The sequence below is a fragment of the Halyomorpha halys genome, unplaced genomic scaffold, assembly GCF_000696795.3.
Source record: "Halyomorpha halys isolate HHAL.00 unplaced genomic scaffold, Hhal_1.1 Scaffold1951.1, whole genome shotgun sequence".
In the NCBI taxonomy this organism is placed as follows: Eukaryota; Metazoa; Arthropoda; class Insecta; order Hemiptera; family Pentatomidae; genus Halyomorpha; species Halyomorpha halys.
In genome coordinates this window covers 61,148-74,684 of record NW_027111805.1, presented here as the reverse complement: position 1 = coordinate 74,684, position 13,537 = coordinate 61,148, and the positions used below count along the sequence as shown (strand labels likewise).

Here is a 13,537-nt window from a genome sequence, read left to right as displayed (position 1 = left end):
AATTCGTCTTTAATATTAGATAGGTTTTATACTCATTTAAGTAGAATAATAGGGCTTAAATGCCAAATTTTCAAAAACTGTTTATGTAAAGTATATTTGAAAAAAAAATAAACAGGTCTAATTATTTGTAATAATATTCAATGTATAAGTACAGAATATTAAAAAATTTCATTAAGAACTGAAGGAGAAAAATGAAAATATCCGAGACCGCAAGCTCTTTACTGACTACTTAGTTATCTTTTGTTAATCTGTTGTATTCTTGGTTAAATTTATATTTTTTAATTCCTATTTCGGGAAACTCTAAAATAGCAAGTTATAGCAACAGAAAAATTAATCATCTTGTTCATAATTTTTGTCTTCTCTGTTCTTTAGATATTTTTTCGCGAAAATCACAAAAATAGACTCATAAGACAAAAATAGACGCCAAAATCACAAAAATTCAACTCAAGCTCACACAAAACTACGAAAAATAATTATGTTACTAAGTGAAAGTTGTGTTAATTTTTTCTTCTATTATTTATTTTTTTTCATTTGTTCTTTAAACTTTTTGTTAAATGGTTACCTTATTAAAAAATTATGAATGCAATTTCTATTTGAAATTTTGTAAATTTCTGTAATTAAAATATATTTATTTTATATTAACCATTCAATATTTCTTAGTGAATTACAACTATTTTTCAATTATATTAATTAAATTTAATTGTAATTAATCAAATAAATGAGAAAAATCAATAGATAATGAGTAGCACATTGTAACTATTTTTAGAGAAAATATTTGAAGAAGAATGGAGGGCCCGAAACGTCGGAAAGAAAAACATAACAATAATGTGGAATTGATAACAAATATTTGTATGAAGAATGAGAGCTGCTTACTTGCCCAGAAGAAAAAATATCATAAATTGTTGCCTTCGAAATATTTACCTGAAATGTATATTGAGCACACAGACCGTCACACATATAGAGAAAGACACGATACCCATGGTGAAGAGCAAGTATTTTCCCAACAGTGGTACGGCCAAAGAAGTCGGAGGAATGATCTCGGCCAACAGGAGGAAGAACACAGTGAGCGAGACCAGGATGGATGAGCAGAGTGTGATCTTCTCTCCTGAGTCAGAAGGAAGGTAGAAGACGAGGACTGTCAAGAAGGTGATACCCACGCAAGGGATGATGAGGTTCACGGTGTAGAAGAGGGTCTTCCGTCGCATGGTCAGGTTGAATGTGATATCTACAAAGAATGGTGTAAGTATTATTATTATTATAGATTTTTTAGTTTAAGGGGCGACCCCAATATAAACAGAGTTAGCCAGTAAAATACCTAGTAAAATATTTCACTTTTTAATTCTACAAGATTAAAAAATTAAAATAATTTGTATAAACATTTCTAGTAGTAAAAAATAACCAAAAACGTCACCAGATATTTAACAATTAGTACAAGAGTCCAAGAGGAGAAAAAAGTCACTTATTTTACCCCTATTTTTTATTACCTCAATGAAAACTACGTATAATTACTAATTAAAATTGATAAGTCTACCAAGTATAGTTGGAGGGGGGAGGATAAAAAATAGTGGATTTTCAAAACGTTAAAAAAAATTTCATTCGGAGCTCTATATCTTTAAAACTACCGACAACACTAGAAAACCTAAGAGAACATAATTTAAAGTAGAGTAAATTTTCTGAAATATGAACCCTAATAGAGCTATTTACGCTCAATAATTCTCGAGACATAACTTTTTAAAAAGAAGTATTTCATAAAAAAATTCATTAAAAATTAAAAGTTAGTGAATTTATTTTGAGAGACCAATATCTCAAAAACCATTCGACGTAAAGATCTCTATCAGATCTAAAATTAAAGTTCCAAACGTTTATCTTTGTAGGAGTAGTATTTTTTATGATATTTTAGAAAATAAATACAAAAACACTAGAAAACTTAATAGAACATTATATAAAGTACTGTAAGTTTTCTAAAATAAATCTCAAGAAACAGTTTTATTAAAACCAATATTTTATGAAAATTGTACTAATAAATCAGTAGTGAATTAACTGCTGGAAATCTTTATGAACCATGAGATGTCAATTAGAACTCAAATTAAAGCTAGTACATTTCTTTATAATTTTAAAACTGTTGATTTTGAATTATTTATTTATTGAAATATAAAATACCTACTGGGTCAATAGCCCAAAATGTTGTTTAGATGTTGAAATAAAGTAAATTTGTCAAAAAAAGGATAATTTTCCAGAAAGATTTCTCTCTGTTATAGAAAAATGTTTTTAGTAATCACCGTGTAGTATTTTATTTTACCTTCTCAGTGAATTTAAAACTTAAATCCTAAAACTGTTAGAAAAGAAAAGGAAATACAATATATTTATATTTATTGCACTATATTCCTTCATTCGTTGTTCTAATACCCTTCTAATCTTCAAATCCCGTAATTTCAACCAATCTCTATCCTCCCAATTCCGGAAGAATAACAATTAACAGTTTTAAATAAGAGGTAAATAAATGGGAAGAGAAATAATATTTATCGTAAATATTATTGAAATTTTTTAATAATTTATTAAGATATATAAGGATATTGGAATTATTATTTATTTCATTTTATTAAACTTATAACCGTAAGATTTATTATTTGTAAGAGGATTTTTTTTTTCATATCTTTACGTTGGTTTATTTATTTATTTATCTCCTGCATTTGATAATTCTGATTTTTGTTTAAACTTGTAAATATGTATATTAACAGTAATTGTACCTTTTATTTATTATTTTTAGTTTACTTATATTTAATTATTTTCATTTTTTATTTATTTTAAATTTTTTATTAAGTTATTCACCTAATAATTTATAATATAATATACAGTTTTATTTTATTTAATGTATTTTGTTAATTATTATTGTTTATTTTTGATAGCATCAAATTCATAATTATAATTAAACTTATGATGGTTTATAATCTCATTTTCATTTTGAAAATTTTTTATTTTACTCTAAGGCTCTAAATCATAATTCTGACACCTATAATATTATTCTTAAGGGATCAGTCCCAGGATAAATAAAGAATATTATTATTGTATTAAAAAAAATAATATAATTTGAACTACAGAATACCTGTAAATTACAATTATACAATTCGTGCAACGAGTAATACAATTAAATGAACAGTTGTATAATTTGTAAAGGGGGGTTGGTCCGTTGTTAGGCGGGAAGGGAGGGGGAGTGGGGACCCCTAGTAATAAAAAAAATAATCATTTTGACCCCTAAAATAAAATAAATTATAGTACCTGAGTACGGTTCCTTGCAGCAAGGATAGTATTCTTCATTTCTTGTTGCAGGCACTGCAAGGATGTCCCATTCCACCGACAGATAGAACTCAGTAAGATCAATGCCAACTTCAACAAGATTGTTGCCCGAAACCTGGTCCATATGTTTCAAGTCAACCTGAAGCATTAATTCAAAGATTAGGAGCAAAATAGAACATAATTTTCATAAAATTACCTTAAAAAAAAATAATTCAAACCCAAAAACGACCTGATTTCTGAGAGCCAAACCTTTGGGTATGACCATTGAAGCCACCAATTGCTAACTTCAATATGTCTGCATTTAATTTTAGTTACGGGTCTCCGCGCAAGCGTGAAATGCAACAAAAAAAAGTATCGATTCCTATCCAGGAGTAAACTTTTCCTTATTCAACGAATCCAAGAGCAATCGTTAAAAATATATTCAAATACCACACAAATGTCAAGCAAAACGAAATTATAGCAAGTATAGAATAAAAAGTAGCTACTATGTACAAAAAATATCATTGTAATTAAAAAATTATCAGTAGAATTTAGAAATTTATTTATTTTGGAAGATCGGAGATTGTTCGTATGTAGAGTATAAAAGGAAGATAGTTCGGGTTCGGTTAAAAGAACTGAAATACCCCCCCCCCCCAAAAAAAAAATTATTATGAGCCTAAGTTTCGCCCCACATTTCAAGGCTTCATTAGGGCTTTCTGAATGAAGGAAATTCTAAATGGTGTCAATACAAATTAAAACGGCGGCAATTCAACTTTCCACTGCTTGTAACATAGGAATTGGATAAAATGCAGAGGAGTTTTGAACGGTCATGTGAATAATGAACACATTGAGACAAAACAAGAACCATCCAAATGAATAGAATTGATAAATTTCTAATTTTTAATTTGTTTGAAAAATGGTATTTGAGGGTTTCAGGTAATTATAAAAACGGATATAACTTGCTTATTACTAAACAAAAAAATTTTTCACCTACTTTACTTGAAGCCTCATTACGTTTTTATATTTTTTTTTGTAAATATAATATCATTTGAAGGAATCAGTAATATTTTCTTATTCTTCAGAAGGAAACAAATCGATCTGTATATAATAACCGCAAGAAAAATTATACTTTCTGAGCTGCGCGCCAAAAAGTTCAATTTTTGAGAAATTAGGGATTCCATTAGCTTCCATGGCGTCAGAGAATATTTTGAAAAACTAGTAGTTAAATTGGTCCAGTATTTCAAAAGTTTATAGTAGCATTAATCAAATATTATTTCACACTCGGTTACAGAAAATCCTCAACTGAAATATTTTTATTAATTCAAAACCTTCATTAATATTTTATCTATGTTTATACACAAATAATTTTAAAGTGTGAAATAAAAGTTTTATATTAACTGAAAGATATGAGAAAAAAAAAAATAATAAATTTCATATATAATGATAAATGGTATTTTTCATGTTCCATCTTTTTTTTTTTTACAATATCCATAAAAAATTATAACAATAATAAATCAAAAATATTCGTCGAAATATTAATATCTTATCTCAAGATTAATACATAAATTTAAAAACAAATTGGTTAGACATATCTCACAATTAAGGTGTAACTGATTTTTTATTATTATTTTTTTTTTTACCTGAGTGGTACATATTAACAGAATAAATTTGATATATATACTTTTTTTCTGGCAAATAGGTGTTATTAATTAATATTTTTGATAAAAATTTAACTTATGTACGTCAGTTCCTCCTATAATATTTGTTTAATACTATTTTTTCAAAACTCTTCACACTCATAGTGGCTTACATCACCGTGGAGCTAAGTACATTTCCACTAACTTTGCAAAAAATACAATTAAAAGTTTTCTCTTTTAGGAAAATTACAACTTTTCAATTATTTTTTGTGACTGGACAGATTTAGAATTTATATAAAAATCTGTTCAGTCAAAAAATTAATTGAAAAGTTGTAATTTTCCTAAAAGGGAAAACTTTCATTGTATTTTTTTTAAAGTTACTTCCTTACTTTAGAAGGGTTACTTCTTCGATGTATAAAAAGAAATTTTTGTTTTAGTTTTATTATTCAATCGTTAAATAAAATATATGGATGATTCCAAATTTTGACCAAAGAATATTTAAATTTTTTTAATATTGATATGAATGCATTTTTAAAATAGTTTCTCCTGAAATGATTTCAAGTAAAAAAAAATATATATTTTTATGTTATGTTGGAGTGTAATATGTTCAGAAAATATAAAACATACTTTTATAAAACCTTTGTTTCCAAAGGTTAAAAATAATTTTTGTAATTTTTTTTTTTAAATTCCTTTAAAATATTTTTTTGTCAATATTTATTATTAGAAATTTCTATATAATTAAAAAAAAATATTTTGCATTATTTATTTATTGAAAAATAAAGTATAGTTTTAGGCAGTTGTCCAATGGTTAAAAATAATTATTTTATTTAAGAAATTTCCTTAAAATATTTTTTTATATGATATTCAAAATTTCTGTATAATTTTAAAACCTTTGAAATTTCATTTTTTTTTTAAAAATTTATTGAAAAATAAACTATAGTTTTGGACAGTTATTCAAAGGTAAAAATAATTTGTTTTGGTTTTTTTTTGTAAGAAATTCCCTTAAAACATTTTTTTCTAACCGGAATTTCTACTTTTGATTTTGCATTTTTTAAATTTATTTATTGAAAAAAAACTATATTATGAGCTAACGGCCCAGAACGTTCTCCAGAGGTTGAAATTATATTAAAAAAGTCATAAACGGGTAATTTTCACAGAAAATATAATTATTTTGACGCTTAAAATATAAATTAATAAGTAAAAAATAGTACTATGCACTAATTATTTCAACAGACAAAGTATACCTGAGTGACAATGAACCCTACTTGATTTTAAAGAAATAAAACAAAACTCTAACATATTCAAAAATTAAAGCAATAAAGTAAGTAATGAAACCATAATAAAATCATACATGAGTTTCTATCATCATTGAACACTTTTTAAAACTAACGCTAACGTTATTATTTCGTATTAAAATAAAAATATAACCGACAGTATTTTTAAGCCATTATTTTGAATGTTGTAGATATGGGTATTGTAAGTTCATGAAGCACTAAATTTTCGAGAAAAAAATAATCGTTTTTTGCATAAAAGATAATTATTAAATTAATCATTTATTAATTTATAGTATAAAATAATTATAGCAATAAACTCACCCCTTCTCCTTACAACCTTTCCCCCATTCCCCACCAGTTCGGGCCCGGTGGCGTCCATCGGGGCAATGATGCACCGGGGCGCCGATGGAGAACAAAACGCATACTCCGAAGGAAATGATAAATCATTACAAGAATTTCGCTAACGGTAGGTTACCTAGGTGATGCATGAGCTGAAATGGAGTAGGCCACGCCTTCCCAATCAATATCAAACTCCCATTTGCAATATATGCATTGTTGTATACATCTTATCCAAAGTATGGATCGGATGGATTGAAAAACATATTTCAATTTATCCAGAAAAGTAAATTAAAAAAAAAATTGTATATAAATACACCTTGTGTTTATACGTAACTAGCAGACACAACAATGGTTCGCTATTGCTATATTTTAGGATGTGTAAACATTAATTGAACACTATTGAAACTTTGATATCAATGAACATATAGATGAAGTAATAAGACGGTAACTATAAGTAACATTAATGCTAACAGCTAATTGTATAATTGTTACCACTGGTCCGGTTCATTTGATATTTTCTTATTCTTTTCGAAAATTTGATATTTATTATATTGTTATATATATAATACATAAAATATGAATAGTTTTTATATAATAATCTTCATTGTGCTTCATTATTAGTACTGTACTGAAACGATTCAGAAAGACTGACCTATCAAAGTGTGGTACGTAAAACATATTCGATATTCATTTTTATCATCTCGAGAAACCCTAAATATGAATTTTCGAAATAATAGCAAATTAATTTTTTTTGCCAAAAATGTTCGACTTTCATTGGCATAATCACATTTTAAAAAAAAAAAATTTTATTTTCGTTAAAACTTAATTTTTAACGCAATACACAATGGCTCAGTGCACTGAAATTTAGATATACAGATAGACATAAGTAAAAAAAATATAATTTAAAATAAATAACTTTTTTAAATAATTCAAATGGTATCCATGTTAAGTCACAACACTCTTTACTATCTTAACAGTCCAACGTTTCGGCATATATCCTCAAGAACTATCTTTAACATAAATTAACACCTTACATCCAAATTTAAAAGTGTTTTGCAGGCTATTCAGGCCAGGTCATTAATTACAAGCCAAATTATCCTATTTTGTCACAATTTCATTAATTTTTAAAACTTTTAATTTTAGATCAACTTACACTATCAACTACCGTATAAAAAGAACTATTTTTAACTTTCTGGAAGGCGGTGGAGGAAATTTAATAGGATAATTTGACATGTAATTAATAACTTGGGCAGAAATATAAAGAGAAGGCAGAGTATAAATTCCTGAAAAGGTAAGAAAAAAGTTTTAATTTTTGTTACCACCATTTATGCAGCTGACATCCCAACCAATCCTCACACTAGCCTCACAATGTGTGCTCGCTGTTAATAATAACCGTTTAATTGCACCCCAAACTCTCCTATGTGGAATAGTCCTCAAAGAATAGTGTCGTAATTGGAGGATCAAAATAAATCCCATCAAATCACCTTTACCCTTCGTAGTAAACCTATCGACTGCCCTACAGTCTCCTTTAGTAATGTTTATCTTACCCCTGTCGAATAGATCCACTTCCTTGAACTAAATCTGGACAAACGACTAACCTGGAATCCTAACACAAGACTGTAAAGACAGAAAACTGCACGTCGATTTCGACTATTACAACACTTAGTAGACAAACGGTCTAAGCTTCCAATTCATTACAAAAGATTGATCTACATGACTGTAATAAGGCTTATCTGGACATACGGAGTCTCTACTCCTAGCTTTGGGGTTCCACTAAACTTTCGAATTCCTCTCGTATCCAATCATTATAATCCAAAATCCTTAATACTCTTCGCTTTTGTTACCAATAAAATCATACACAAACATTTAAATGTTCCCTAAGTAATCAATCTATCCCGAACCAGATATCATTCCTTCCATTATAAACTCCTTAACCACCAAAACCCACTAGTTTCTAACCTTGCATCCTCTTCCATTCCTGGCAATCCTCCGAGGCGCCTAAAAAGAAAATGGCTACGAGACCTGTTAGTGTAACAGTCATTGAGTGCTACCAATGGGTAGTTCTCTACACGCCTGCTTCACTCCATTATAACTGAGATCAAATTTAATGAATGTATTATAATGTACAGTTGTAAATTTCAATAAATATATTATAAGAAATTTTTTTTTCTTATTTTCACCTTCTAAAATAGGAATTCTTTAAGTAAGGAAATGTGGTGTGCGCATTGTACCAGATATTTTCCCCGTTTTTTTTTTAATTTTTTTTAATTATCCTTTGTAAAATGTGTTTTTATGATATATTTGTTACCACAGTGCTCACGTTAGTTTGTATTACGCATTTTTTATTCAATTATTTTGTTTATATCCATTATTGGAGGAAGATAGTCCAGATGGCGGTCAATAAAGGTATCAAAATAGATTTCTTTTACTATTAAATTATTATAATTATTTAATAAGATGAATAAGATGCCTGAACTAATAGGGCTATTTTGATAGAATAGAAAAGGTATTGATAAATAGTTTTTTTTTACTATTTTGAAATGTTTATTGATTGCTACCCGGACTACCTTCCTCCAATCTACTTCGTACGGTGAACTTGTTCCTTTATGTTAATGATTTGTTTTACTTTCTTTTGTTTTATATTTGTATATTAAACATATTTATTCCCATATAAAAGTGCCTTATTTAATAATTGAACCATTGAAGGACCCTTACGCTCGCTCCTTTTTCATCCACTTACTAATAATAAACTTCAGAAAGTTCTGGACCTTTTTTATTAACTTATAATAAATCTATACTCAATTTTAACCTTCGGACTTAATGGGAACTGTGAGATTTAACAAGGAATCAAAATGGACTTTGACTTTTATTAAATTACTTTTACTTTCGTAAGATTGGAATTACCTGGAACCCGTTGTATGTCCAGCTACCGAACTTCATTGTACAGCTCTGCTCGTCGAAGGGGAAGTAGAGTACGTTGATCTCGCAAGAAGACTTGTAAATTGCGGGAGGCCTCCAGATAACTTCTCCAGTATACTTGAGTGTAGCCTTTGTCATGAGCGTCACTTCGTAGTTACCGTCAGCGCTGTGAAAAAAATTCAACACATAATTTACATTTGGGTGATAGAAACTTTACTCTAATACTAAGTCTCTTAAGTAAATTTTAGCTTACGAAATATTCTAACCTACACTCATAGTGAATTATTGAATAGTAGCAAAAATGGTGACGCTCTAACGCCACTGTGCTCACTCTTCAACCTCTACAGGCTAATTTGGCCACAAAGGCTCTTCTTCATGAATTTGCCACTAGAGAGCAGCATATCGAAGTCCCATTCCAAATGCTTTAGGGAGCTTCCTCAAACACAATTTTATGTTATATTAGCTGAAAACCTATTCTGAAGTCAAGAGTCCTGTGGGATACATCCAGTCTCTATAAAGCTGATTTCATTAATTGGAAAATCATAACGATTGAGTATGATTCGATCAAATCACCTCCTTTCATCACGTTGAATATAGGAACAATACTGCCTTACCAAGGAACTGAACAGAAGAAGTAGTGCTGCAGGTTGTTTTGTTTTTATTTTACGGAATATGAGACCAGATTTTTGGGTATGTTAATTGGAAACAATTACGGTATCCTAAGAATTATGACTCGAAATTAATTGCTTACCATTTACTTGTTCTTGCTTTTGTGTTTCTAATGTATCTCTTTGCGGATTTCCTTTTTTGTCTGGATTTTATAGAAAAGATATAGTTTTGGAGCATTTAATATTTAATTATTATAATGTGAATATTTTTTTATTAATCTATTGGTTTAACTGTAAGTTATAGATTTCGTTTAATTTATTTTTGTTTTAGAGATTATAATGGCGTAATGGTTTGTTCTCATGCATGGAACCATAATGAACCTGATAAGGTCGACATTTTGAATAACTTTAGTATATCTTTAAAGCCTAACAGATTTGAATGAGTCTATTTGCAATTTTTGAGAGGAATTTCTATCCCATATTATTATTAATAGGCTACGGAAGAATTCCACCAGTACTCAAAAATTTTGTAGTAAGACTAGTTGTACTTACTGAATGAGAGAAAGTATTTTTCGTAGTACGGGTTGTAGTTACACATATTGAATAACTGAAGAAAAACATTTATTGTAGAAAGGGTTGTTCATGCTGAGTGAGGAAAGTTTCTAGTCCAGTTTTCCCCAATAGCTTAGTCTCTATAGACTAAACCTCCGTTTTGTTTGTGAAAACCTTCTGAAAGCTTACAACAGAGGAAAAGGGGGTGAATGCCCTTTCCAAAGCCATGGAACTTAGCATGGAATCCTCCAAGTCCTGTGAGATATTATTATCTTCAATACATATGACTCATTTAGCTTCTAACCGTGAGTAGACGATGGTGATATATCTTCTCAAGATAGTATTTTTTTTGGGTAGATACCACTGTTGATTCCACTCCCGAATAATTCCTTTTTATCATCTTGGGTCTTGTGTGATCCTATCCCGGAGATTCTCCGGAAGATATGTCTTCTATATAGGAACAAGTCTAGCGGTACTGACTCTTCCTCTCCCTCAATACTAACAACTATACCGCCTCATGAACAAGAATCATAAAAAATTTTATGATTCACCACATTTTATTTCCTAGAATTTAATTGCTATTCTACAACAAAAAAAATACTGATAACTTACTTATTATACAAGACGATATCCGGTAACCAGATGTGTTCTGAAGGTACGTACAGCATCTCAACACCGCCATATTCTTCAGGATCCCAACGTAATTTGTAATCGACCCATTTCTGCATTAATAAAAAAAAAAATAAATCATTAAAAGTTTAATTCAATCTATCAAATAATATTATTTCTAAATAAGAAGCATCCGATCCATATTATAAGCATACGATTGGCTCTAGATGGCCGAGTATGATGAGTCATCAAGTTCGCACTCTCGTGTCAGAAGCGGTGCCGATTCGAATCTAGCCTGGGTGGGTTTATTTGTAACCCGTACGTTTTTTTTTTTTTAAATGATCTATATATACGAAATCTGATTAAAAAATTAGATTGAAAGTTCATAATTGATGTAAAATAGTTTTCGCAATGATATAAAAACAAATAAAAAAATATTCTATATTGTTACTGAAGACCACAAGAAGAAGCTGGAAAATAGACTCCTTCAAAATTAGCGTCAATTTCATGAAAATCATTATAATAATAAATTATAATTATAATAATAAATAAATTATAATTATAATAATAAATAAATTATAATTATAATAATAAATAATTATTCAGCAGTATCCTTTTATCTAAAAGCTACAATATAAAGAAACTTACAATTCACCGACGCTGTGTGCTATATTATCTATTTTATCAGTAATGATATAAATCTTCAGTGATAAGGACTTTTCAAAAAATAATAATATAAACTTCAATATTTCTTTATATGCGATTTTCTTTTTGTTAGTAAAAGGAAGGAACCGAAGAGCCAAAAAAGTAGTCAAACATATTGTATAGATTAATAGATTAGATATATTTATTAGCTTATATATAACGCAGTAAATTAGTTTAGCGATATTTAAAGTTAATATTAAAATACAGTGCTTCGATTATAATTTTTAACACTAACGTATGAACTGAAACTCTGTACTTCAATAAACTCATACATATATACCGTAATATAATGCCTTATTGATTTAATATCTTATATAGTTAAAATTCATAGAATTGTACAAATAATAATATTAAACAAATTGTAATATTAAACAAACTTTTCAAAAATAATAATAAATAAAGGAATATATCTGTTAAAGAAATCAGCGAGTTCGTACTTACATTGAATCATATGTGACTGTCTTTTGTATTTTAAAAATGTTTAGAGCTAATATTGCCTATATTAATGATTGTTATAAAACTAAAAGTTTGTATGATTCGTAATGTCATATAATTAAAAAAAAAAGGCGTGAGAAATTTATATGTTATTTAATTGGTCAAGGCTCTTTGCCAATTTATTATTTTGGCTATTTTTAAGTATATTAATATACTACTCTCACGATTATTTATTTTTATTGGAATAAGATAGTCCGGGTGGGGGTCAATAAAGGTATCAAAATAATAAAAGAAATCCATTTATTGTTAACCAACGTTTCGCCCCACTTTACAGGGCTTCATCAGGGCTGATAATAATGATGTTCTGTTATGGTGTCAGCCCTGACGAAGCCCTACAAAGTGAAGCGAAACGTTTGTTAACAATAAATAGTTTTCTTTTACTATTTTGATACCTTTATTAACCCCCACCCGGACTATCTTCCTCCAATCATTTATTTATTTTATTTTTTTCTTCCTCCTCCTTTCATCTTTTTATTAATGTTAATAATACTTAACTTAATTATTCAAATTTTTTAGTGTTAGAACAATCAATATAAAGTAAAAAAAGAAAATACTGTTGAAAGTTCCTAAAATTTAAATTTCTTTAGATGGCAATAATGTGAAATATGTAATACTATTTTAAAGGCTGCCTAAGTCAATATATATTGTATATTTTAACTATAAAAACATAAAATATTTAATTACATATAATATAATTCAAAATTTTCCAAAATACTGGAATAGCATTCATTGAATAAAACAATGGGAGCAAATATGTCCTTTTAATATCTACAACATATTTTTTTTTATTGTATAAAAAAAAAGTGCATATTGATCCAGCACTAATGATTAGTGAATAGTCAAAAGTAAATCAATAAAATAAATTATAATGATTTCATAAAACAACGGAGAAAAAATGTCACCACTTACCTGCTCCACCCACAGGTTTGTCGTCATTACTTGATTCTTCAAGTTCTGAAAAATCAAGCGAAAATGATTATTCATTGCATTACAGAATTCAAACGTTATTTTGTTGCTAAAATATAATTTAATGAAACAAAGAATAGGTTCTACTCTAAATCCGTGGCTATGAAATATTATCTAAATTTAATTAAATTATAAAATATTAATAACGATGAGATAAATA

At 28.3% G+C, this 13,537-nt stretch overlaps 1 protein-coding gene across 1 annotated transcript in view; it reads right to left on the bottom strand.

The window, feature by feature from the left end:
- Positions 1-917: 917 nt before the first annotated feature.
- Positions 918-13,537, bottom strand: part of LOC106690895 (acetylcholine receptor subunit beta-like 2) — a 20,014-nt gene continuing 7,394 nt past the window's right edge. The window contains exons 3-7 of the mRNA XM_014436487.1: positions 13,321-13,365; positions 11,215-11,324; positions 9,428-9,608; positions 3,277-3,433; positions 918-1,225 (exon numbers count right to left, since the gene is read on the bottom strand). Coding sequence (XP_014291973.1) covers positions 918-1,225; positions 3,277-3,433; positions 9,428-9,608; positions 11,215-11,324; positions 13,321-13,365 — 801 coding nt within the window. The remainder of the gene's footprint in view (positions 1,226-3,276; positions 3,434-9,427; positions 9,609-11,214; positions 11,325-13,320; positions 13,366-13,537) is intronic.